Source organism: Pygocentrus nattereri, chromosome 5 (assembly GCF_015220715.1).
Source record: "Pygocentrus nattereri isolate fPygNat1 chromosome 5, fPygNat1.pri, whole genome shotgun sequence".
Lineage (NCBI taxonomy): Eukaryota > Metazoa > Chordata > Actinopteri > Characiformes > Serrasalmidae > Pygocentrus > Pygocentrus nattereri.
In genome coordinates, this window is record NC_051215.1 from 45,734,663 (window position 1) to 45,761,095 (window position 26,433).

Genomic DNA, 26,433 nt, shown 5'->3' on the forward strand with positions numbered 1-26,433 from the left:
CGCTCAGCAAGCAATGCAGGTGCATTCTTACAACAACTACATTCCTGCAGACAGAGTAGGGCTACAACGAGTTCATTAGACATTGATAATGGAAAAAGTCTAAACTTTGGTTTAATTAAAAACAACAGCACTCCATAATGTTCATAGGATACACATCACTGTCTTTGCGGTACACTTTGGAGGTGTTGGGAGCCATATGTCCAATATTCTGCTCAACCATAAAACAAGGAATTGGTTATTATACAGATGGAACTTCAGAAGAATTAACACGGCAACATGAGAGGATGGTATGATGGTTTGATTAATCAGTGAATCGAATAATGGTCAATAGATTAATCAGTTCTAGAAATATTCAAAAATGAATAATCTTTAGAATCTACTGCATATAGGAATTATCTAATGTGTTCATTTTCTGTTTTGCATGTGCTAATGTAGAAAATTAGCAACGTTGATCTGCAGCGATTCAACCAGTGCTGAGCAGAGTAATACAGTTATTGGCCTTATTCCTTATTAAGTTTCGTAAAAAGAAAGATTTGACCACCTTCAACATACAAGCTACTCTGTGTCTGGCCCATGACCCTTTCGTACAATGTGAAAACAAGCAGGGATTTGGGCGCAAATGATGAATCAGCTTCAGTGCGTGAAATCAAGCGCCAACCTACCAGCACTTCATTTACATGAAACACTCCCTAATTCATGCAGATGTTTCAGTAGGGAACCAATTAAAACGACAGCATTCAGCAGCTCGTGAGCCAATGGCTGTGCTTGTAGGTGAAAAGCTCCCCCTAATGACCAAACTTTATAGTGTAAAAATTAATATGTAATGTGTAATGTAGATGTGTCTGCCCTAGATGTTGTTTTTTCAGTAGTATAAAAGAAAAGCACAGTGTAATATGTATGCAAATGCAGCACGGAATAGCATTTGTACTGGATTGCAAAATGCACCAACATATTTTAAATTATTATTAGTATTGTTATTTTCAATTTTTATTTCTGTTAATGGTATTATAGTATAGTATAATGGTATGATACTGATCATAGTTTTGATTAGTTAACCACCAAACAGGCATATTTTTCAGGCTGTTAAACCTTTACCACCATACACTCAAACTTACACTCACCCCTAGTAGATGAGAGTTTGATCATAGAGACATGCCGGTAAAGAAACTGATAAATAACAAAATAATCTGTGAAAGCAGAATGCTGTCCAAACATGTGATTAATCACTGAAAGTCCCCAAGCTCCAATTTCCAGATTTCCATGTTCCACATTTACACAAACACACCAAAGGAACATTTCCACCAAGCAACATTAAAATCATCTGTGGAGAATGTTTAAGCTTCATGACGGGGTTTATGAATCAGTTTGATGACACACTGTACAAAACAGAGCATAATATAGAAAAATAGTTCCCCTCAGTATCCCAGCTGCTGGAACATGATCCACTCCATTACTGTTATGCCTCTCTATGGTGCTGTCGAGCCACGGCTGTGATAAGGGCTGCTCCTTTTCCACTGCCATCCTCAGACAGGACAAATTCCACCTCACACTTCGGGGCAAGCTCTTTCACTGTCTCCTTAAGGATTCCAGAGAAGCTGTAGAAAGATAATAGACATATGTTGTCATCTGAAGGCGGGAATTTGATGAGTCTTCTGTAATGAAAAGATCCGACCCTAACAAGTTCATTTCAACACTGTCTTCTTTAGGTTGAATCAGATTGTGTTAGAGTAGAAAAGAAATACTGCACTGGATGAATGGAGACTGAGAACCATCATCTATTATAATGGTTTACTCACTGTGGATGCAGTTTGTAGAGCGTGCCATCCACCCCCACAGTGATGTCCAGATGGTCTAGTCCTCGGTTCTCCCGGATTTTGTCAACAATGGCAGCCATTCCTGCTCCACAGAGCTGTGCGGCTCGGCGTGACACAGCACCACACACTTCCTTCACAATAATACTGTCATCACACGTGCTGTCCAGACCCAAGTGCTGCAGAATGGACCTCACTTGCAGTAGTGCCAGGCGGTCACTAGGGGGACAACAGCATTAAGATTTTCTATACAGCAGTGGTCACCAACCCTGATCCTAGAGAGCTACATTGTGGACGTTAAGTTCTGACTTATAAGCTGTCCCGTCCCTTACTTATCTCTAATGCATCTGATCCAGCCAATCAGGGACTTGGGAAGAGGTTGATTAGCTGGAAGAGGTGCGGCAAATTATGGAACTAGGCTCTGCAGGAGGCTCTACAGCAGTGATAAGTAAGCAACTCATGAATTTCATTCATTTAAACCTGGGTGTTGAACCCTAGTAAGTAATCTTTATTCATGTAGCTCTTAAACACAGAGTTTATAAAGTGCTTCACAGTAGACTTCTAAAGTTAAATGCGAGAAAAACTGTTGTTTCCTGTGTTCTTGCTCTAAGTGGTATAAGCAGTTGCTAAGCAGCTGCTTATAGTTTCTGAAAAACCAGAGGGCCTCATTTATGTGTGTGAAGCCCATGTGTGTTGACGCACTGTACAAAACAGAGCGTAATATAGAAAAATAGTTCCCCTCAGTATCCCAGCTGCTGGAACATGATCCACTCCAGTACTGTTATGCCTCTCTATAGTGCTGTCGGGCCACGGCTGTGATAAGGGCTGCTCCTTTTCCACTGCCATCCTCGGACAGGACAAATTCCACCTCACACCTTGTGTGTGGTGGATTGATCACACACAACGAGGCTTACATTTATATATATGAAGGGTTACGTTTCAAAACACATTATAGACCGTTTCTATAGTCTTTTTGATGATATATGTGGTTGGAAGTGGGCTTTTCACTTATAAGAAATATCGGTGCTATCTTATGATTAATAGACATTTATTAGAGACATTAAAATGTGTGTTCCTTTTATCATTAGATGTGATTTAAAAAAAAAACTCTTAATATGCAACATCCACAATTTTCACAAATGGATATGCAGTATTTTGAAATGAAACTCTTCATATATATCGCATGTTTTTATTTTACTAAATTATTCCTTTGTTTATCATTTCTGCATAATAATTGATCAGGGTGGGTTGAGAGACCCCATGTAGGGTGTCGCTTAGAGCCCCCAAATGTTCAGAAACAACCATGAAGGAGTAATAAAATCACAAGATAAGAAGACTACAAAGCACACAGGAATAAGTGAAAATCTCCAGAAAAATATACATAAGAAAACACATCAAAACTTAAAAAAATTGTTCATCAGTTCAACATAATAATTACTTCATGTAGTAGTAAGTAAATTAATTAATTTCATTCAGATATATGGTTATAAATAAATGGTTTGAATACACCACTGTTTCAATTGCTTGTTGCCACATGAAGTAATCTGAAGAATCGTTTTTTACAGGAGTTACTGTAGGTTACGTTCCTAATTTAGGAATATTTCGCTTTGCAATAGTAATTATATAATGTAGTTACAATATGTTATTAAGAAAATGCATCATTTAGGTGTTAAATATACCACAAACGTCAGAACAAAACTAGATAAAAATAAACAAAAATAACTATTTTATAGTCTGAAAAATGTCACACAGCAAACTAAATTAGTTTTTTATTATGGCCATAGTAGACCCCACTGCCTTTCAGTGTCTTGGGATAGCTGTGAGATTCAAGAAGCTATCTCTGGAGAGATACCTTTCAATCTGTGAGAGGAACTTGGTCTCAAAGATGCCCCTGGTCTTCAGAGGCTCTGTAATGCGACCACGAAACAGAAGACCCCGTCTGGTAAGATCTATGAGAATCTGCCTGACGATCTCTCCCAGGTACATTCCGCTGGTCATCTTCTCAAACCTGCAGACAAATGCAAGGTAACAGCATGTGAGAAAGACTGCAGAATGGGATTAAGCCTCTGTCTGCAGTTTGCCGTATTAGCTAGGAAGAACCTTCATTGCAGGTAAAACAGCAACAAGAAACAGCACCTCCAAACCAGCATGTAAATAATTATACAGCAGGATGAAAAAGCCACCAGTCTAGGCATTTGTTATAGTGCAGCTCCTCCAAGTGGCCAAATATGAAACCAAAAACATAATAGGCCACAAAAAAAGTCACAAAATCCAAAGGCTCACTTCAGGAGAATAAACACTGAGCAAATATGTTTTCCTATATAGAGTAGGCCAATTTGTGTCCAGCGCAATTTATGATACCAATATCTTGTATCTCAATATCATTTATGTCACTACTACCAAAGCATCAGAATCATCCCTGAGAGAAAAGCTTAGCTGCTCACACCTTTGTTTCCCAACATTCAGGGAGCCTTGGTCCACCTCCCGGTCGAACTTGGTCCGGATGTCCTCGATGTTGTCATTATCCCCAAAGCCGCCCCACTCTGTGTTAACACACATCTGTCCGTTGTCCCCCTCCACTACTTCAATGTTCTTCATCGCCTCCATGTAACACACATTGCTGCCCGTTCCTGTACAGTCAGGGAAAACAGTGGAAACCATCAGAACCCCATTAGGGTCTTTTTTATTTAAAATGTAGATGTGCAGGTTAGCATATGTGTTTACAGAAAGTCACTGGATAGAAGGAAAATTCCATTTAAAATATTTCTAATACGTTTGTAATATATTTCCGCATATAATCACTGTCCAAAAAAAAGAGAAAGTGTGCATTCTTCTATTTTCATTATTCTGCATCATTTGAGCAGCAGTCCTTTACATTGTGTGGAAATTTCATGATGACTGGACCAACAGAAAGTCTCCCAAACTGATTAGAACAAAATGACACAAACTTACATTAAAGAGAAAAAAAGTAAAGACATTTTTTGCGATCTCCTATAAAGTTTCAATTTTGGTGATACTTGTTTTCTTTTGGGCAGCAATGATATTTTGATATACAGTGATGGACAGTAACTAAATAAATGTAATTTGTTACTGTACTTAAGTAGTTTTTTCGTGTATCTTTACTTAAGTTTTTCCATTTTCAGTGACTTTCACTCCACTACATTTCAGAGTCTAATATCTGACTTTTTACTCCACTACATTCTGAGAAATCTGTCGTTCCTTTTGGTTTCTGTGTGTATAAAAATGTAACATGTCAAAAGGAAAGAAGCGCAAAGCCAGAGCACCAATCAGGGCCCAGCGGTCACTTTGTTTTGAGCTTATTTTGACCTGTTGGTCATACTGACCCAGTGCAGCACATGGTTCAACGTCAGTGCAGCAGTGTAAAAATTTGGGAGCACATGCGTCACCTAAATGATGAACTAACCTAACTTTGTGTCAATAGACCACAATATAGAAATATGTCCACATACGCAGTCGTGACTGGCCTGTTTCTTTTTTTCTGAATTCATACAAACACTTTCATTTTATAGTAAATCAGTTTCGGTTAGTTTATGTTTATGAACAGAGGCCTACAGATCAACACAGTAAAGGAAAACTTATCTGTGATTCTGAGTTTAAAGCCAGTTTTTATTCAACTTGTAACTAATTTACAAAGTAATCTGAAACTGAAACTTTGCTTGTGTGTAAAAAGTGATTTCAGAGCCGCTCGGTTCTCCCTGATGGAAACTGTTTACCTTCAGTGTTTTGTGCTTCTGATCATTTTAATAGACGTCAGCGTCACTAATTAATGACGTTCTATTAAAAGACTGGTTTACCAAGAGAGACGCTGGAGGACTTTCACCTAAAATGAGTTCATGAAGCCAGTCTGGTTATAAAAATGATAACAGGACCAGATCAGAGCCAGAATTACTCTTTTAGTACTTTTACTTTATACTTAAGTACATTTGAAGGCAAATACTTTAGTACTTTTACTCAAGTTAGGTCTAGAGTAAGGACTTCTACTTTTACTGGAGTAATATTTTACCTCGGGGGTCTCTACTTTAACTCAAGTACATGATTTGTGTACTTTGTCCACCACTGTTGATATATATGTAAATATTGAAACTAACATTCTAACATATATTTCACCTACCAAAGTGCATATATTTCAATATTAATTTAATAAATTTAATTTGAAAATTTTAGCTGGTATTTTAAAATACCTCATATGTTGCACATATATTTTATATTTTATTAGACCAAATGTATGTACATATATTTTCCCTCCGTATGGATAATTTAATTTTATATTTTTTATGAATATACGACTGAAATGAGGTGCAAAGTTGTGACTTGAGCTTAAAGGTAAGATAAGTGTGACATACTAAATGAAGGGGTTAAATCAAGGCTTTTGGACTTTAAAACAGGAGACAAATTTTTGGTTAGAAAATATACCAGCAATTAGTCCGATCTCGCATTTAGGATCTTCATATGCGCACGTCATCATCGTGCCAACGGTGTCGTTCACAACAGCAACAATGTCAAGGTCAAATTCCTAAGAAGACAGAACGTAATACATAACACATATCAGGATTATCAACATATTACAATGGGTGCAGTGATTCCACAGATAAGAGAAAACCCAGCCCTGTTTGAAGAAAGGGCACATTGCAGACCATGGCTGACCAGCCCTGTTTCTACAGCCCTGCTGTTTACTTCCAGCACTAATCTAAAAAACCTAATTCAGTTTATCAAATCCAGCGGCAGCATGTAAATATTAGAGTCAGGTGTACTGGCAGTAAACTCCTCAGGACAGTAGATCTCCAAGAACAGGGCTGGGGAGACCTCCTGTAAACCTATAAAATCCTGTAAACCTGTAAGAAGGGTCCATATCCTGCGTTTTTGTTGTGTTGAATTGGCTCCGCGGGTCCATCTCTACATGATCTTTCCATTTTTACATGATCTACACAGGCTGTTTTTGTTACTGTGCCTTTAGGGTGACGCAAATGTTGAAATAACAAATCAAATTACATCTTTGGTTGCTTTTCTAAGTGAAAATAAGTTTACATATCCTCTACAGAGAACACACTCAAATATGCTATTTTTTTTTACAAATTTTAGTGCACAATTTCTATTTATTTGCTGATTTTAACATGTTGAAAAAATAAGTAATAAAATATGAAAAGTGCTATATCTTTTGCACAGACTACATTTGGGTTTTTCCCCAATGTTAAGTGATACTTTTATAATCCCACAATTGGGAAATTCCACCTCCGCATTTAACCCATCCGTGAAGTGAAACACCACATACACACTAGTGAACACACACACACTAGGGGGCAGTGAGCACACTTGGCCGGAGAGGTGGGCAGCCCTATCCATGGCCCCCGGGGAGCGATTGGGGGTTAGGTGTCTTGCTCAAGGACACCTCAGTCATGGCCTGTTGGTGCTGGGGATCGAATACAGCTAACAAACATTATTATTTTTATTGTGCATTAAAATGTTAAGAAATATGTCCTCTGTATAGGAAAAACGAACAAAACATGCTTTTTGACCAAGGGTGCCCGAACATTTGCATGCGACTAGATATCTAAATGACTTATCTTCTGATTAGTTGCTCTGTGTTGCCCCTCATTCACAAAGCAGTCCAGGCTGAAACACTCCTTATCATTTTAATATGAATGGGCGGAGCTAAACTGCAGAAGGCTAAATTGACAGCTATATGTAAATGCATTGATTTTTGGGACATTAGAAAAACTATCAATTCAGATGCTTTTTTCCTGCCGTATTTTTATTAATGCACTGTAGGACTGAAGAGTACATGGTACATTTTGAGAGTTTAACAATGTTTAAATTCTACATCACATTCTTTTATTTAAAAAAAAATTAGGTTTTCCTTGAAATGGGCACCTTAAACAATCACAGTTAACATAATATGTGCCATCCTCTTACGTTTTGTCTCTTAATGGCCTCCCTCAGCATATCCACCACGTCATGCCCCTCACAGTCAGTAGCTTTGAAGCCTTTCGTCCAGCTCACCAAAGTTCCCTAAACACGGAAATGACACAATGGACAACAGTGAGGAAAATAACACTAAGACACTTTGAACTGCCCACAGAGTTTAAAATGCATGTTACAGAGCACAACCATATCAGCCTTGTTATTTACAGTGCAACAACTTTTTTGAACATACACTGACAGTGTAATACATATATCCATCTCTCACGGTCAAACTGGCGTCATTCAATCAATCAATCAATCAATCAACCTTTATTTTGACTCGGAAGTACATTGAGGGCAACCCTCATTTTCAATGTAGCCGAGCATTTACAAAAACAGGGATTGACATGACAAAGAAAATAATAACTACATTTAATCATTTTAAATTAAAAGAAAATTTAAAATAACAGTGAATTAAAGATAAAAGTAGATAAAAATAGAACTTGAGATTTAAATGGTAAGAAATTAAGATCAAAAGTAGATAAGAAATTAGTAAGGTAATAATACAATATCACAAATTAAAAAAAGTAATGATAAAAAAACTTAAAAATAAAATGAGAGGAAATAAATAAATAAAAAGAGATAAAGAACTAAGGAGAACTAACACAAAAATAAAAGTTACGAATAAATATGATTAAGTAAAACAGGTACAGGCTCTCTGTAGGTGGTTTGATATTAAAAGTTTAAAATGACTGAGGGACTTAAATGTCATTAAAGGTACATTAAGCCCCTTTACTGACCAACACCTATGATAAGCACAGGTAATGCCCTTCTTACCTTATCTATACCAGTCTGACTGCATGGGAAAGAGAAGGTGAAGCCAAGGGGCAGGCGGGTGTTCTTCATCCCCATGTAGTCCAGGAAATCTGAGATGCAGTGCACTATGTGATCAAACAGCTGAAACAAAAAAGAACGTTAATTAAATATTGCTTGAAAGCTTATACAGTCCAAAAACTTGAATATCATTAGTTAGCATTAACTCCCATCTAAACACCAGGCTTATTATTCAGTAACTACAATAAATTAATCAATATAATGAAACTAACATGTAATATGTAGTCAGACACATAGACATATGGTACAAAGGTAATAAAGTACTGTGCCAAAAAGAAACCACCCTTTATTTATTAAATTTTCAGTCAAAACAGGGGTCCTGGGGGCTCCAGGACCTTGTAATTGATCTCTTGGACCTTCTGAATGTCTCAAAATCTAAATTCTGGTGAGTCCCTTAAAATAAATCTGTTATGATATTGTATTGTCCAGTAAGGAAGAACGGACACTCAAATATAAATTCACGGAAAGGTCATTGTTCAGCCTGCTTCAACAACGGACAGGGAACTCTTAATCTTAATTCTTAACTAACTACAGATACAGCACTAATCTGACTCAGGGTGGCGCTGTAGCTTATTCAGTTGGTCTTTCATTGCCTAGTAACTATGCTTGAGATACTTCTGAAAAACTGTACAATATGCCACAGCATATATATAAATCTGAAAACTTGCCCATTTTCCCGAACGACTGGTGGAAAGAGTGAATTGTTACTCATTTCCCAAACTGAAAACAAAAGAGGAGGTGTGTACAGTCTCAGAAAAAAAGGTAGTAAACTGTCACTGGGGCAGTAGACCTCTTGTCACTAAGGTGGTACCCTCAAGGGTACATTTCAGTATCTTTAGTCAGGGAACATAGTTCCCAACATAGTGAATGTGGCCCAGTTTTATGGCTCTCACGTTGGACTGACCACCCTGGAGTCCAGACCTCAACATAACTGAATGTGTTCGGATTATTTGGATTGTGAGAAGCAGAAAATGCAACCAACTCCTAAGACTGTACTCTGGAGGTGTAGAAAAATCCCTGCAGAGTTCTTTGAAAAACTGAAAGTAAGCCTCCCGAAAAGAACAGAAGCTGCTTCCTGACAGACTAAGTGTACTTAATGGCTATTTTGACTGTAAATTAAATAAATGAAGGTAGCCCAGACACTTACAGAATACTGTATAATAAAGCATTTTCAATCAAGGAGGCAGGAATTCATATTTTTTTAATTGACATAATGCCCCAGCATTCAACTACGAGAGGTTATATGTTTGTACCTCTTCTCCAGTGCCCTGCATGATCTCCAGTGGAATTGCATAGATCTTGTTATACATGCGGACAGATTTGCGTATTCCGCTGCGGATCTTTACCACCAACACTCGGAAATTGGTTCCACCCAGATCCAAGGCAAGGAACTTTCCTCTCTCTGAAGGAGCAGCATCACCAAAAAACAAAATATAATTACATCAGGACATAACTCCATTTCTGCAAAGGCACTTTGCTTGTTATATTCTGGCTGTATTTTGGCTCCTTTTACCTGTCCCATCTGGAGTCCTGTAAACATAGGAAGGCAACATTTTGACTGAGGCAGTGTGATGAGTGTCTTTCTTCAGGCCACGCTCCAATTCCACCCGCATCCTCTCCTTTACCTGCTGGAGCTGTGTTGAGCTAAGTGTGAAGGCTTCGAGCGTGTCATCGATTTCTTTGCGCTGGGACGCTAGGCGCTGCGCCACAGCGGTTACCATGGCAGCCCCTTTTCCACTGCCACTCTCTGACAGCACGAAACGCACGTGACAGTCAGGCACCAGACGCCGAACCACCTTATGGAGCCTCTTGGAATACCTGCAGGTTGTGTAATGCAGGTACATCTCCAATTAGGTTTATTTTCATATCAACAAGAAGTAATTCAATTGCATAGATTTACAATCAATAATAAAATAAATAATGTTTGAGCTCATTATTTGGCCAAAACTAAATTCTTAGGTTACTTTTCAAACACAGAAACTCAAAAATGTTACACAATCATTTTACTTTCTATATTCCACTACTATATAAATAGTTTGTCAAGTCTCATTTATTAAATTGAATGTGGCAAAATTTGCGATCTTCATGATGCACAAATTATTATATTAATTTTTATTTAATTTGATTTACATCACTGACATTAACTGTTTTATCTGGACACTGCTCAGTGTTTAGGTACACAGGGGCTGCAGGAGTGGAGGGGGAGTGAGCTGACATACTGAGGATGAGTTCTGTAGACTGTCCCGTCCACTCCAACAGTGGTCCTCAGGGTCTTCAGCTTCTTGTTCTGTCTTATGCGGGTGAGGATGGCAGCCAGAGCGGCAGCACACAGGTTAGCTGACCTGAAGGACACGATGGTGCAAACATGCTGTACTGCAATACAATCATCCTCAGTGGGACTGAGGCCCAACTCAGTGAGGATTTCCTTTGTGTTCCTCAGTCCGTCCTTGTACCTGAAAACAGAAAACAATTATACAGTTAAATAGTCTGCTTCGTCACTGTGCCTGTACATCTGATATATGTAAATAAGCTCTGTTCTGATTGGTTGTCCTGTTTGTGCCTCATTCAAACAGCCCTCCCGGTTAAAGCACTCTTTGTAGTTTCGTTGTGAATGAGTGGGACTAAACTGCTAAAGAATGGCTGAATAGGCAGATATATGTAAATGCACTGGATTTGGGAAACGATAAAGATTTCAAAAAGGGCTGCTGTTGCATCTCTGTTTACATACATGGTCTAAAAATAATACAATATATTTTATTAGTGCTGATCATTTTTTTTATAGTTGTACTATATCATGGCAGCTTGCAAATCAATGTGCATTAGCATTAAGTGCTGGGTTGCTAATGTTTCAGTCACAAATACATTAAAGGAGAAGATTCTGGTCTGTATGGAGTCCAGCACATACAGTGACATAGAGGTTAAAGCTAAGGGACTCCTGATAGCTGAAACACCACTGATTAGTCATTTGGTTAGCTACATTGTACTTATAAAGCACTTACTCTTCGATCATGCAGACATGCTTGGTCTGAAATTTTCCCTTGGTCCGAAGAGCATCTGAGACTCTGCCCTTAAAGAGCAAACCCCGCTTGGCCATTTTCAGCAGAATCAGCCTCACCAGCTCCCCCATGTACATCCCACTCACCATCTTCTCAAACCTTGTGGAGACAAGACCAGACAAAACAACATTTATCAATCTTACTTGCAGCTCCAACTCACAGAGAAATAACGGATTGGTCAAAAATATATCTATGGTTAAGAAAGGAACAGTAGCATCTTTTCATTTATGATATGAACAATTATATGTAGAACAGCACAAGGTATTAATTTACATTATACACTATATTTCCAAAAGTATTCAGTCACCCATCCAAATAATTAAAGTCAGGTGTTCCAATCACTTCAATGGCCACAGGTGTATCAAATCAAGCACCTAGGCCTGCAGACTGCTTCTACAGACATTAGTGAAAGAATGGGTCGCTCTCAGGAGCTCACTGAATTCCAGCGTGGTACCATGATCAGACGCCACCTGTGTGGATCAAGTCCAGTCGTGAAATTTCCTCACTACTAAATATTCCACAGTCAACTGTCAGTGGGATTCTAACAAAGTGGAAGAGATTGGGAACGACAGCAACTCAGCCATGAAGTAGTAGGCCATGTAAAATGACAGAGCAGGGTCAGCGGATGCTGAGGGGCATAGTGCGCAGAGGTCACCAACTTTCTGCAGAGTCAATCACTACAGACCTCCAAACTTCATGTGGCCTTCAGATCAGCTCAAGAACAGCGTAGAGAACTTCATGGAATACGTTTCAATGGCCAAGCAGCTGCATCAAAGCCTTACATCATCAAAGACAATGAAAAGCGTCAAATGCAGTGGTGTAAAGCGCCGCCACTGGACTTTAGAGCAGTGGAGACGTGTTCTCTTGACATTTGACAACAAATCTTGTCAAAGCTTGCTCTTCCTCTCTAAGTGTGCCTATTACTGCTATCATTCAGTCTTCTCTTTCAACTGGTCTTGTCCCTGCCTCTCTCAAACTGGCCATGATTACTCCCATACTTAAGAAACCTGGATTAGATCAGACTGATTTTAATAACTTCCGGCCAATTTCAAGTCTACCATTTATTTCAAAAAATTTTAGAGAACACTGTCTACACTCAGATTCATACTTACCTTAGTAACAATAACCTATATGAAACCTTTCAATCTGGCTTTCGTCCTCTCCACAGCACAGAAACCGCTCTCCTGAAAGTGACCAACGATCTTCTAGTGGCAGCTGATTCAGGCCGGCTTACGATTCTCATGTTCTTAGATCTAAAAGCTGCGTTCGACACTATCTCCCACCCAATACTACTTGATCGTCTAAAATCTATTGGGCTCACCGATACTGTGCTTAAGTGGTTCTCCTCCTATATCAATGATCGCTCCCAGTTCATCCGCCTCAAGAACTGCCAGTCATCTATGTCCAAAGTCATTTGTGGCATTCCGCAGGGCTCTGTTCTTGGACCTCTCCTATTCATAATTTATCTTCTCCCAATTGGCCAAATATTTAGGAAATTTAAAATACATTTTTATTGTTATGCTGACGACACCCAGCTTTACCTCTCCACTAAACCCAACGATACTTTCCCACCCTCCTCTCTGTTAAAATGTTTAGATCAGGCAAAAAAAATGGTTCTCCGAAAACTTTCTACAGCTAAACACCAATAAAACTGAAATTCTCCTAGTAGGAACTAAGAACATCCTTGCAAAAAGTCAGTCTTTCACTCTGAATCTTGATCATTCCACTGTCTCTCCGTCCTCCCAGGTTACAAGTCTGGGAGTTGTTCTTGATAGCCATCTCTCCTTCAAAACACACATTTCCAATATCACACGCTCAGCCTACTTCCATCTTAGGAACATTAACAGACTGCGTCCATTCCTCAGCCAATCCTGCACAGCTATTCTGGTCCATGCATTAGTAACATCGAGACTAGACTACTGTAATTCTATTCTTTTCGGCTTACCTCAGAAACACTTACATAAACTCCAGTTAGTTCAAAATTCAGCAGCTAGGATCATCTCCAGGTCGCCTGTAACCGAACATATCACCCCTGTCCTTAAAGAGCTCCACTGGCTCCCTGTCAACTACCGGATCCAGTATAAAATCTTACTAACTACATTCAAAGCTCTACATGGACTTGCTCCCTCTTATATCTCTGATCTCCTTAAGACATACAGTCCTGCTCGCACCCAGCTGGCCAGCTCACTCTCCCTCCAGTCCGCTTGTCCACCGTGGGAACTAGAGCTTTCAGCCACTCTGCCCCATCTCTCTGGAACACCCTTCCTACCCAAATTCGCAATATTGATTACCTTTGAACTACCTTTGAACTACCTTCAAATCTCGGCTTAAAACCCATCTATTCACACTTGCATACTCCTGATTCCTCATCTTCACTTTTCTCTGTTTGTCTTGTTTCTCGTCTGGTTGAAAGTATTTGAATGTATGTTGATTTGTTTATCTGTTTATTTGTTTTTTGTTTTTATCCTCTTTTATACTCTACCATTCTTCTTTTAACCGTTGTAAGGTGTCCTTGAGTGCTTTGAAAGGCGCCATTACTAAATAAAATGTATTATTATTATTATTATTCTCTGGAGTGATGAACCACACTTCCCCTTCTGGCAATCCAATGGACAACTCTGGGTTTGGTGCTTGCCAGAAGAACGGTACATGTCTGACTGTGTTGTGCCAAGTGTAAAGTTTGGTGGAGGGGGGATTATGGTGTGGGGTTGTTTTTCAGGAGCTGGGTTCGGCCCAATAGTTCCAGTGAAAGGAACTCTTAATGCTTCATCAGACCAAGAGATTTTGGACAATTTCATGCTCCCAACTTTGTGGGAACAATTTGTGGATGGCCCCTGTCTGTTCCAACATGACTGCACACCAGTGCACAAAGTAAGGTCCATAAAAACATGGATGAGCGAGTTTGGTGTGGAAGAACTTGACTGGCCTGCAGAGTCCTGACCTCAACCTGATAGAACATGTTTGGGATGTATTAGAGCGGAGACTGTGAGCCAGACCTTATCGTCCAACATCAGTGTCTGACCTCACAAACGCGCTTCTGGAATGGTCAAAAATTCCCATTAGCACACTCCTAAACCTTGTGGAAAGCCTTCCCAGAACAGCTGAAATTGTTATAGCTGCAAAGGGAGGGCCAACATCATATTAAACCCTATGGATTAAGAATGGGACCTCACTCGAGTTCATATCTGTGTGAAGCCAGACGAGCAAATACTTTTGGCAATATAGCGTATCATTGAACTGTGCAATGACACATATTATAGTGAGTATGGAGTAAATTGTATATGTTATATGTCATGCCAGAGGAAGGGCTGAAACGTTTAGATCTGCAACCCTCAGGTAATGGTGTGATTCTCTTTCTACTGATCCATTGCTGCCACTGAATACTGAATATTTCTTAAACCTTTCAGTTTTAGTTACCATATAAATCTTTATTGATTAGTTCTTTAAACACTAAGAACCTTCCAGTCCAGACATCCCTCCCTACATACACTATATGGCCAAAAGTATGTGGATAGCTCTCCTAGTTTTGTCATGCAGTCTACATAGACGAAAAATGGCAGTAGAATGGCTTGTAGTGAAGAATGATGTGGCCCTGTCATAAGATGTCACCTTTGCGACAAATCAGTTTGTGAAATTTCTGACCTGCTAGATCTGCCCTGGTCAAGCATAGTGCTTTTGTGAAGAAGTAACAACAGCTTAGCCATAAAGTGGTAGGCCACACAAACTCATACAGGGAGCCACCGAGTGCTAAAATGTGTTCCACCTAAAAATTGCCTGTTGCCAGTTGCATCACTTACTGCAGACTTCCAAGCTGAGCAGCTGCACACAAGCCTAAGGTCAGAGTGCAAAATACTCCCTGGAATTTGGAGTGGTCCCATTGGCTGGCTACTGCAGCGCTGGTGATTCTTTTTTTGGAAAAGCTCTTTTTTGGTTTAGTAATGCACTCTTCCACACATTAGGTGAGATCTTACACATCTCTTCTTTTGTCTTACAGTTGCTAGGCCAACTTGGTGAACCAAATTGCTACAGTGTCACCCTGAGGCAGAGCAGTACTGCAGCTCTAGTGAGTGAATATAATAGACAGAAGGTCAGCGACTGGGTGAAGCAGCTAAACATTGAACTTTCCCTGAATTTGTATTAGAGTATTTTTCCCTAACCTCATGATCAGTTTCAGGGACACCCAGTTTTCAGGGACACCCAGTTTTTTGATGTTAGGACATTCAGGGGGTCCAAGAGGTTAATTAGACTCCCAAGGAACACCTGTTTTACCTTAGAACAGTATGTGCAATAACAAGCGTTGACTAAAGCGGTGTAACGCACGCTGCTGTTAGAATCTGCAGCAGTGGAAATGTTCGCTGGAGTGATGAATCACACTTCACTATCTGCCAGTCTGATGAATGAAGCTGGGTTTGGCAGATGCATAGAGGTAACAGTAGAGTTTGGTGGAGGAGGGATAATGGTCTGGTGCTGTTTTTACGATTTGGGCTCAGCCACTTCAGTGAAGAGGAATGTTTATGCTACAGCATGCATGACATTTTAGACATTTATGCTTTCAACTTTGTGGTAGCAGTTTGGGGAAGACCCTTTTCTGTTCCAGCATGACTGTGCCCGTGTTCAAAGCGAGGTCCATAAAGGCATAAATTTTGATATCTGGAGGAACTCCAGTGGCCTGCACAGGACCCCGACCTCAACCCCACTGAACACTTTTGGGACGAACTGTAACACTGATTGTGAGCCAGGCCTTCTCATCCAACATCACTGGCTGACCTCACAAATGCTCTTTTGTCTGAATGGACACAGAATCCCACAAATACGCACAAGCTTTCCCAGAAGAGTGAAGGCTTATATAGCTGCAAAACTACTTAATAATGTAGCTATACATTTGCTTCATTGTGATGACTCTAAAATAAGCTTTAAGATTAATAACTGAATAATATGCTCAGTGTTAAGTTGGATAATAAAAACATACAACTGTTTTCCAGGGTTGAGGGAAGCTGCGTCGATTTCACAGTCAAAATTGGTGATGAAATCATCAAGCGCCCCTTCGTCTCCGAAAGCTCCCCACTCTGTGTTGATGCACATCCTGCCTTCATCTCCTTCCACCAGGTCAATGTGTCTCAGCTCCTCCATGTAGCACGCATTAGTGCCCGTACCTGAGGGAGCACACAGACTGACATCACCTGTTTTTAAACTGAAGTTATCTGGAATAATTAAAAGGATGCTGAACATTTGATAGTGTCTTTGCAGAAAAAAATGTTTGAATTAGGTAATCAAATGAAATATACTTTATGTGGACACAACACTCCTGCAGTCATAGCCTGATCAGATCATAGTTCAGTTAGTATTCAGGAATGGTCAGTGTGGTCTCACCTATGATGACTCCCACCTCACAATGCTGGTCATCATATCCACAGGTCATCATGGTCCCCACTGTGTCATTGACAAGCGCCAGGACGTCCACATCAATCCCCTGTTTCCACACACAGCACTGGCTTTATATCCTCAAAGCATTTTGATTCATGTCAGCATTTAAAAATAAATGTTTATTTTCCATATACATTATATAAGTATCGGCTATTTTTTCATACCTCCACGTTGCTGATGGCTTGCCTCAGTGCCTGTACAACGTCGGTGCCCAATACACCTCTGGCCTTGAAGTTCTTTGACCATGACAGCAGTACACCCTGCAACAATTTAGAAGAAACATCTTCAGCACAGCTTTGGGAAGCTATGAAGTTACATCCTGATTTAGCAATGTATTGATCTGAGGCATCATTTTGGGATGCAGGGGTGCTGGAGGTGTTGTTGCACCCCCTGCTGGCCTATAATAGGTACTGTGCAAAACCCATTCTTCATTGATTTAATTTCCATTAAAAATGACCATAAAGTACAAGATAAACATTTTTCGTTTTCGGCTTCACACAATCCAAATATTGAGGTCTGGACTCTGGAGTAGCCAATCAACTGTTCTGAGAACACCAGCAGCGTCTTTGTTGAGTTTACAAATATTCTTCTATGTCTGTCTCCATTACTCAGTAACAGCATCCTGACAGCTACACATCCTTCATATCCTCACAGTGGAAGAGTGAACAGAAGCACTTGTGGATTTTTTCAGATCTGATGTAAGAGTGGAGCTTGATTTTCTCCTCTCTCTCAAATATGAAAGTATAGAAGTACTATGGAGCCCCGCTGGTGACATCCAGTATGAATAAAAATAAGGCGTGGCCACGACTTAGTAAGGTATGGGATCAAGATAATTAAGTCGTGGCCATGCCTTATTAACCCGTGGGAACGAGATCCTAATGCGTGGCCACGACTTAGAAAGCCATGATCTCCATTCCATTCCATTTTGAATGGAAATTAAATGAGTGAAGAGTGCTGTATGGCTTCTGCCCAGTACTGTTTTGCAGTGTTATCAGATTCTTAAAATTCTCAGTGTTTGGTACCTCATCTAGCTTAGACTGGAGGCAGGGAAAAGAGAAGGTAAAGCCCAGTGGTTTCTTCTTCTGGTTGATGTTATTCTTCTGCATGAAGGTTTTTAAAGACTGGGCCACATGAACAAAAAGCTGTGAGACAAATGAAGAGACATGAACAGGGGTCAATCCAACTATGGCAATGTTTAAAAAATAACAGAATAACATGCCTGGCTGTCAAAATCAATAATCTGTCTTTAACTACAGTCTATAATATCAGACAATATACCAAGCCGTGTCAAAGAACGTGACAGTTCAATGGTCATCCAACGTCTCTTAATAGCTCTACAAGATGTTGTATCATTTTCCTGAGTACTCCTTATCAGCTCTTCTTGCTAAGGTCTTAGTCGGCTTCAGCTGGATAGTAATGATCCACAAAAAAAGTAAAATACAACCCTCAGTCTCCTAGTTGTTTGGAGGACACTTCTTTATTCCCTTTTTCTGTGTATCCTGTTTTTCTTATGTATTGCTCTAACCCACTGTCCACTCTCCTACTCCCTCCCCTACTCCCTCACTTATTCCTATTCCTAATCCCTGTTACAACTGAAAACCTTTAGTTGTTTTTAGATCTTAAAATTGTCCCATAGTTGTCAGATTGCACACAATTTCTATTTACTTGTTGAATGTAACACATTGGAAAACACACACACACACACACACACACACACACACACACACACACACACACACACACACATACACACATACACACACACACACACACACACACACACACACACACACACACACACACACTCTCTAAGCCACTTCTCCCTCAGGGCTCAGGGTCGTGTGGGGGTGCTGGAGCCTATCCCAGTAGTCATCATGCAGAAGGCAGGATACACCCTGGACAGGTCGCCAGTCCATCACAGGGCAGACAGACAGACACACATAATCACACACTCACACCTATGGGAAATGTAACATGTCCAGTTGGCCTGACTGCATGTCTTTGGACTGTGGGAGGAAACCGGAGAACCCGGAGGAAACCCACGCAGACACGGGGAGAACATGCAAACTCCACAGAGGACCGTGGCTGCCCAGCTGGGGAATCAAACCCAGGCCCTCCTTGCCCAACTTCAGATAAGCAGTAATCGTGCATTAAAGTGTGAAGAAGTGTGTTCTCTGTAGAGGATGTGTTTACTAATTTGCCCTTCAACAAAACTTGTCATTTGACGAGGGGTGCCCAAACTTTCACATGCGAGTGTAGCTGAGGATTCTTCTGATTGGTGAAGTTAAGGATGCAGAGAGTTTCTCAGGGTAAAACTGTGACAGATAGAAGGTGAAATAATGTTTAACCATGATCACCTCCTCCTTAATGTGAAAAGGGAGGACTTTGAACTGTTGACATCATTCTCAAGTCTTCTTTCATTTGGAATCCCATTTTACCCAAAGACTATAAGAACAAACCACTCATACAGATGAAATTCTATCTATGAGCTTCTAACACTGTGTTTTATAGAAAGGTGATAAGAGCAAACCACATGACATCACACATTCTAACATAGCATCTCTGCTAGAATTTTGAAGTGAAGAACTTACATCTGTTCCTTTTCCATTGAAAACCTCCTCTGGGATGGGGAAGGTCTCACTCTCCATCTGCACTTTTCTTTTTCCATCCTCAGATACCTTCACCTGGAGCACCTTGAACTTGGAACCACCAAGATCCAGTGCCAGGAACTCACCTTTCTCTACAAGGGCCACAATCACAAAGCAGTCAATTTCAGAGAATCTATTTAAAATAGACATAAGAAGTAAAACATAATAAAGTATGATTTGTTACCTGCTCTGAACTTTAACATTTTTTGGCCAGTTTTTAAGATTAAGAGACCCTTATTATCCCACAACAGGAAAATTTCACCTCCGCATTTAACCCATCCGTGAAGTGAAACACCACATACACTCTAGTGAGCGCACACACACACACACACACACACACACTAGGGGGCAGGTAGCACACTTGCCTGGAGCACTGGGCAGCCCAATCCGCAGCACCCGGGAGCAATTGGGGGTTAGGTGTCTTGCTCAGGGACACCTCAGTCATGTGCTGTCAGCACTGGGGATCGAACTGGCGACCTTCCGGTCACAAGGCTGGTTCCCTAACCTCCAGCCCATGACTGCCCCATGACTGCCCCCTGGCTGGTATTTCTTTGTAAAAAGTATACTTCTAAAGGAAGATACAGCACATAACTGTCTTGGATAACTGCATTCAGTTTTGCGTCCGAGTTATTTTAGAAGTGTTTTGTGTTTTCGCTGAAAAAAAATGAGCATCTACCGCAGGAGCATCAGAGCATTAGTGACATTTTTAAAACTGCACTAAGTGAGACTTGGCCATTTGGAGACCTCTCTGGTGGAAATGTGTAATTGCACACAACATACAGCATTTTGTAACTGTGTCAGTTGTGCTTCAGACCCCTTCCCCGAGCAAATAAACCTTGTGTTTGCCAATGACTTGAAAGAGCTTTCAAAGGGAACACTGGTGAAGGATATGTCTACAGAGGATGTAAGTGAATTATTTACTATTGTCATGCTTTACTAGTACAATGTTGAGCTTGCATTTGAGACCTAAACATAAAGCTGAATCTTTTTTCTTTTTTGGTAACATTAAAACAAAAAGACATACGACGTGGTCCAAAAAGGACCAAATCCGTCCCGCCGCCTCTGGCTTTTGAATTATTATTTCAGGCTCTACAGGGTGACCCACTGGAGTGGACACACACCATATTTTTGTAGCTTTTTCCTGACCCCGTAATAATTTATTTTAGTTGTATCAAAAAAACCTTACATAGTGCAGCTTTAAAAGCACCTATGGGGTCTCGGCCTATGCCCAGTGAACGTCCCTTGGAAGGCACATTTTGTTCATATTGTTAACACACGAAATTCGCCATAAGACACTAAAAGCTCAAAAAATGTAACGAAGGAAAAAAGCCCGGATTATCGTTAGCTTAGATGCGAAAAGAAGAGTAACCAAAGTCCAGTAGCCCTTTGGTAAGAGCCATTTGGCAACACCTGACGTGCTGCTGATGTTCTGATAAACGCTGAAATGTACCGGAGCCATCTGGAGTGGAGCACACGTGTGTGGGCAGCATCTTCAGGGCAGCTGCAGCGTTACTCTCCCGGGACAGACCCTTCTCCATCTCCTCTCTGAAACGTCTCGAAATGTCCAAAAGCTGCTCATCGGATAGGCGCATGGCGTACAGAAAGCGGTCCACCTGGAAAGAGAGAAGTTAAAAGAGCAGAAAAGTGACTCTCGCTGTCTTTATGCCTTAAAAGAGTGAGTCCCCAAAAATCACTGAAAACCGTTTCCAGCTTAACACAGGGGCTGCACAGGCCAAACCCAATCAAATAGAGAAAGAATATTTATTAAGCCACATTTGGTATTTCAATTTGGATTGTTTGCCATCCATCCATTTTCTAAGCTGGTTCTCGGGGTCAGGGGGGTGGGTGCTGGAGCCTATCCCAGCAGTCATCAGGCGGAAGGCAGGATACATCCTGGACAGGTCGCCAGTTCATCGCAGGGCAGACAGACAGACAGACACTCACTCACAGGGGCAATTTAGCATGTCCAATTGGCCTGACTTCATGTCTTTGGACTGTGGGGGGAAACCGGAGAACCCGGAGGAAACCCACGCAGACACGGGGAGAACATGCAAACTCCACACAGAGAGGACCCTCGGGGAATCGAACCCAGGCCCTCCTCGCTGTGAGGCGACAGCGCTACCCTGTGGACTGCTTTTATATGGCTCTCTGCCAAGCCCCGCCTTATTTATTCAAGCCTCCAATCACTGCACAGCGACAGTTGCGCACCAGTGTTTGAATTTAAAACTACACACACACACACACAGACACACACACATCCTAAGCCACTTCTCCTTCTGGGTCGCAGGGCGTGCTGAAACCTATCCCAGCTGTCACTGGGTCAAAGGCAGGATACACCCGGGACAGGTCGCAGGTCCATCGCAGGACAGACAGACACCAGAGGTGGACGAAGTACACAAATCATGTACCTGAGTTAAAGTAGAGACACCCAAGGTAAAATATTACTCCAGTAAAGGTAGACGTCCTTACTCTAGACCTAAACTTGAGTAAAAGTACAAAAGTATTTGCCTTCAAATGTACTTAAGTATCAAAAGTAAAAGTACTAAAAGAGTAATTCTGGCTCTGATCTGGTCCTGTTATCATTTTTATAACAAAACTGGCTTCATGAACTCATTTCAGGTGAAAGTCCTCCAGCGTCTCTCTTGGTAAACCAGTCTTTTAATAGAACGTCATTAATTAGTGACGCTGACGTCTATTAAAATGATCAGAAGCACAAAACACTGAAGGTAAACAGTTTCCATCAGGGAGAACCGAGTGGCTCTGAAATCACTTTTTACACACAAGCAAAGTTTCAGTTTAAGATTACTTTGTAAATCAGTTACAAGCTGAATAAAAACTGGCTTTAAACTCAGGATCACAGATGAGCTCCTTTACTGTGTTGATCTGTAGGCGTCTGTTCATAAACATAAACTAACCCAAACTAATTTACTATAAAATGAAAGTGTTTGTATGAATTCAGAAAAAAGAAACAGGCCAGTCACGACTGCATATGTGGACATATTTCTATATTGTGCTCTATTTACACAAAGTTAGGTTAGTTCATCATTTAGGTGACGCATGTGGTCCCAAATTTTTACACTGTTGACCGCTGTGCCCTGGTCAGTGTTCTTGCTTTGCGCTTCTTTCCTTTTGACATGCTACATTTTCATACACACAAAAAACAAAAGGAACGACAAATTTCTCAAAATGTAGTGGAGTAAAAAATCTCAGATATTAGACTCTGAAATGTAGTGGAGTGAAAGTAAAAAGTTTCCCAAAATGGAAATACTTAAGTAAAGTACAGATACATGAAAAAAAACTACTTAAGTACAGTAACTAATTACATTTACTTAGTTACTGTCCACCACTGACAGACACACATTCACTCACACCAATTTAGCATGTCCAAGCAGCCTTTTAAAAATGCAGTTGCCATTAAAAGATGTAACTGGAGGTGTAGAAACGTGGATTTCCACCCATCCGAAGTCATCAGTTATACTATAGTATATACTATAGCGACGCTGAAACGGGTTTTGGGAAATGCCAAACACCGAGGCAAACCTCAGTGAATTAAGGTTCAGACACGAAGAAACACTTTTATGCCCGCCATGCTGACGTTTTTCCTTCGATGATTAGGCTTTTAAGTGAGCTGTGTGGTATTTTTCAAGTCACAGAGGCCTAATTTTCTCCCAGGCATGTCTTCTGTGGGCTTCTGTGCTTTACCCTGCCATGATTTAGCTTAGGTTTAGAAGTTTGCTGTGTTGTTCTTCCACACCTTTGTACATCTTAGCTGTCTGATTTTAACTCAGACATATCATCTTCATTTGGCAAATGTGCCTTTGGTGATCAAACACGTTTTACAGTCTTTATAGTAAAGGCTTGCGTTTATATGAATGCATTATTTTGCTGGATTGCCAGATTATGCTGGTGTTACAGGGTGGAAGTGTTGGGATAGATATGGTGATGGCTGCATGGAAAAGGCTACAGCCTGATTTAATGTTACCAAGTTCTGTAAATGCTTGTTGACCAAAATCTCAGTTAAATATATCAAGACGTAAACATTCATTACAATGTAAACATGTAAACAGTCCATTCGGAGTGGATTGAATTGTTCACGGACGGTGGTGATGGGAACCAGACGTCCGAAGCATTTTACTGCCTCTGAAAGTTACCTCATAAAAAGTTATGACCTGAAATGATCACGAATATGCTGCCTGATGTTGTTTTATGATGGTTTTGAGATAAGCTTTTGGCTTAAAACGTATGTTTCGAAAGCTGGTCATAGCAGAGGAATACATGCAGGGGCATTAAAAGGCATTAGAAGATTTTTATTTCACATTTATCACTATTTTACCAGCATCAACATCACATAGAAAACCTCAGAAGACACATCGATTGGCTACATTTGCATTGTTAACGTTGGGGCTCCTGGTTCCTATCACCACCACTTTACGTCTCACTGAATCTATTATGCAATAAAATGTGAAGAATTTGTGGAATTCCTCTTTACAAGCATATAGCTTGTTGTGCTTACTGGGTTCATTGGTCTAAGACTTTCAGTAACTGTCCAGACGTTGACCAAAATAATGTAAACCACAGGACGTAGATTAAAATGGCCCAATATAGAACGTTTATACTGTGGATAACAACATAAGCTGACATGAGGGCTAATTAGTCCTACTGACTTCTATTCATTATCATCCACATGGATATTTTGGGTGAACCTGTCTTCTGTAATGCTGTCACTGCTTTGGCACATTTCAGTCACCCAGAAAAGCCATAGGATGAGTAGTAAAGTCATAATACTAATGATCTAGATGTCTACCGCAATTCTATGACGTTCCAAAAGATAATGGGGGGTGTGCCTGTACAATAAATGAACATAGGATTGCAGAAGGAATGTGACATTAGACATAGTAAGAGAGCTTTACTGTATTTTAAAAATGGCTAATGACCCCAGACTGGAATACAGTACAACAAACATCTGATGCAATCTGTCCAAATTCATTTCTAAAAATAAAGACGGTAAACTTAATAGAGACTAATTTAGTCCCAGTGAACGTTGAGGGAAAGGGCAAGGTCCTTGGCCTCCACATGCTTTGCACACACCAATGAGATGTGACATAAGAGAGTTAATGATTCGCAGGAGCCACAGTGTAACCACATTCATCAGCAGCATCAGGCCAGCTCTGCTGAGAAGGTTGACTGGCAAACGTGTAGGTGGGATTATACTAACTCAGACTGTCATTTGAGCCTGATTTCTCATTCAAGCGAGAGAAAATACAAGAGTGGATCTCTGCTTGTGGGCACAAAGGAATTACAACGGAAATGAACCTGGTTACAGTCTAGTTTAGCGTGCCTTCGGTAAAGCTTATATCTGATGAATCTGATCAATGTGCACATCATTTAGAGCTTCAAACAGGTTGAGGTACAATTTCCAGCTCAAACAGGTCCATTAATACAAAGTTGTAACTAAAACTCCTGATTTTTTTTTATTTACAGGTATATATATGATGCAATATATTTCATACATTTCAACATGTTTCAACACAATTCAGTAATAAAAAAGTACCTTTTTGATCTGATCCTCCTGCAGCTTGGTGAAGTAAAAAGACAGCAAGTGCACAGCAAACATCTTGACTTCTCGTGGTGCTCTACTTACTTCAGTAAATTATAAGTAAAACCTCACACATCAGAAGTTGACAGCTTCTCGCCCCCAAACACAAAGTCTAGCTCCTGAGTATGAGGCGAAAGTTTTTCTCCTACTGAAGCTGCTTTTCCTGTGAGAGGGTTAAGCCCTTGTACTCCACTCCTCTCCCCTCCCCTCCCCTCCCTTACTCAGGCTAAATCATTAATGGCTCAGCCTCCTCCTGGCCCTCCGCTCTTAGAGCTCTCCTAGCAATGCCTTTGGCACCACTCCAGTCACACAGCCTTTTCCTTTGGGTCCTGCACAGTGGCTGGTTCATGAAAACAGTCACAGCAGAACAATAGATAAAGGAGAACCTCTCCAGGCCTGCGATTTGAACCTGTAAAAACATCCTCAATGTGCAAAGGAAAAGGACAGAACTGCTACTTTGAAGTGCTTATCTCCACTGAATAGGAGGGGCTGCTGATCAGAGAGAGGATTATAATCAAGACTGGTGTTCTTCATTGTGTGCAAATGAAGAAAAGCCATTGATTGTCCCAGCACTGTTACACTTTAACCACTTTCTCTTAACTGAACTGTAATCGGTAAAGGTGGCTGTCTGTATCAGCAAGGGTTTCTTGTGTCATTTCTATGGTGACAGTCATGGATTAAATGGTAGGTTCAGCAAACACAGAGCACAAGAAGGAGATGTTCTAAATCACATCAGTGTTAAGCCCCACCAGGGGACCTTTCCTGTGCGGCCTATCATCCCGTCAAGACCAATTGCAACCACTCTTGAAAGAGGAAAGCACAGTGTTCACGCTTTAGCATTCATTTTCACTCATCTGTCAGTTTCTGTATTTTATTTGTATTCTGTGAATGGCACCATAGGGTGACATAGGGTGGGCAATATTGTGTCAGCAATCATTATCGCCATAAACTACATCATAAAATACTGAAGGGTGTTTGAGAAATGTTCGTTTTGGGTTAACTGTTTCACAGCACTGCGATGGACTGGTGACCTGTCCAGGGTGTATCCTGCCTTTCTGCCCGATGATCGCTGGGATAGGCTCCAG

General features: G+C 40.6%; 1 protein-coding gene across 1 annotated transcript; it reads right to left on the bottom strand.

Annotated features, from left to right (window-relative positions):
- Positions 1–56: 56 nt before the first annotated feature.
- On the bottom strand, positions 57–25,485 carry hkdc1 (hexokinase domain containing 1). The gene is made up of 18 exons (XM_017686114.2): positions 25,304–25,485; positions 21,203–21,365; positions 19,696–19,844; positions 18,127–18,246; positions 17,269–17,364; positions 17,051–17,150; positions 16,650–16,833; positions 11,624–11,779; positions 10,844–11,077; positions 10,138–10,442; positions 9,878–10,026; positions 8,568–8,687; positions 7,743–7,838; positions 6,246–6,345; positions 4,258–4,441; positions 3,664–3,819; positions 1,797–2,030; positions 57–1,595 (listed from the first exon to the last, which is right to left on the bottom strand). Exons 1-18 carry the CDS (start codon positions 25,364–25,366, stop codon positions 1,457–1,459), a joined length of 2,748 nt encoding a protein of 915 aa, XP_017541603.1. The 5' UTR covers positions 25,367–25,485; the 3' UTR covers positions 57–1,456.
- Between the last annotated feature and the right edge of the window lie 948 nt (positions 25,486–26,433).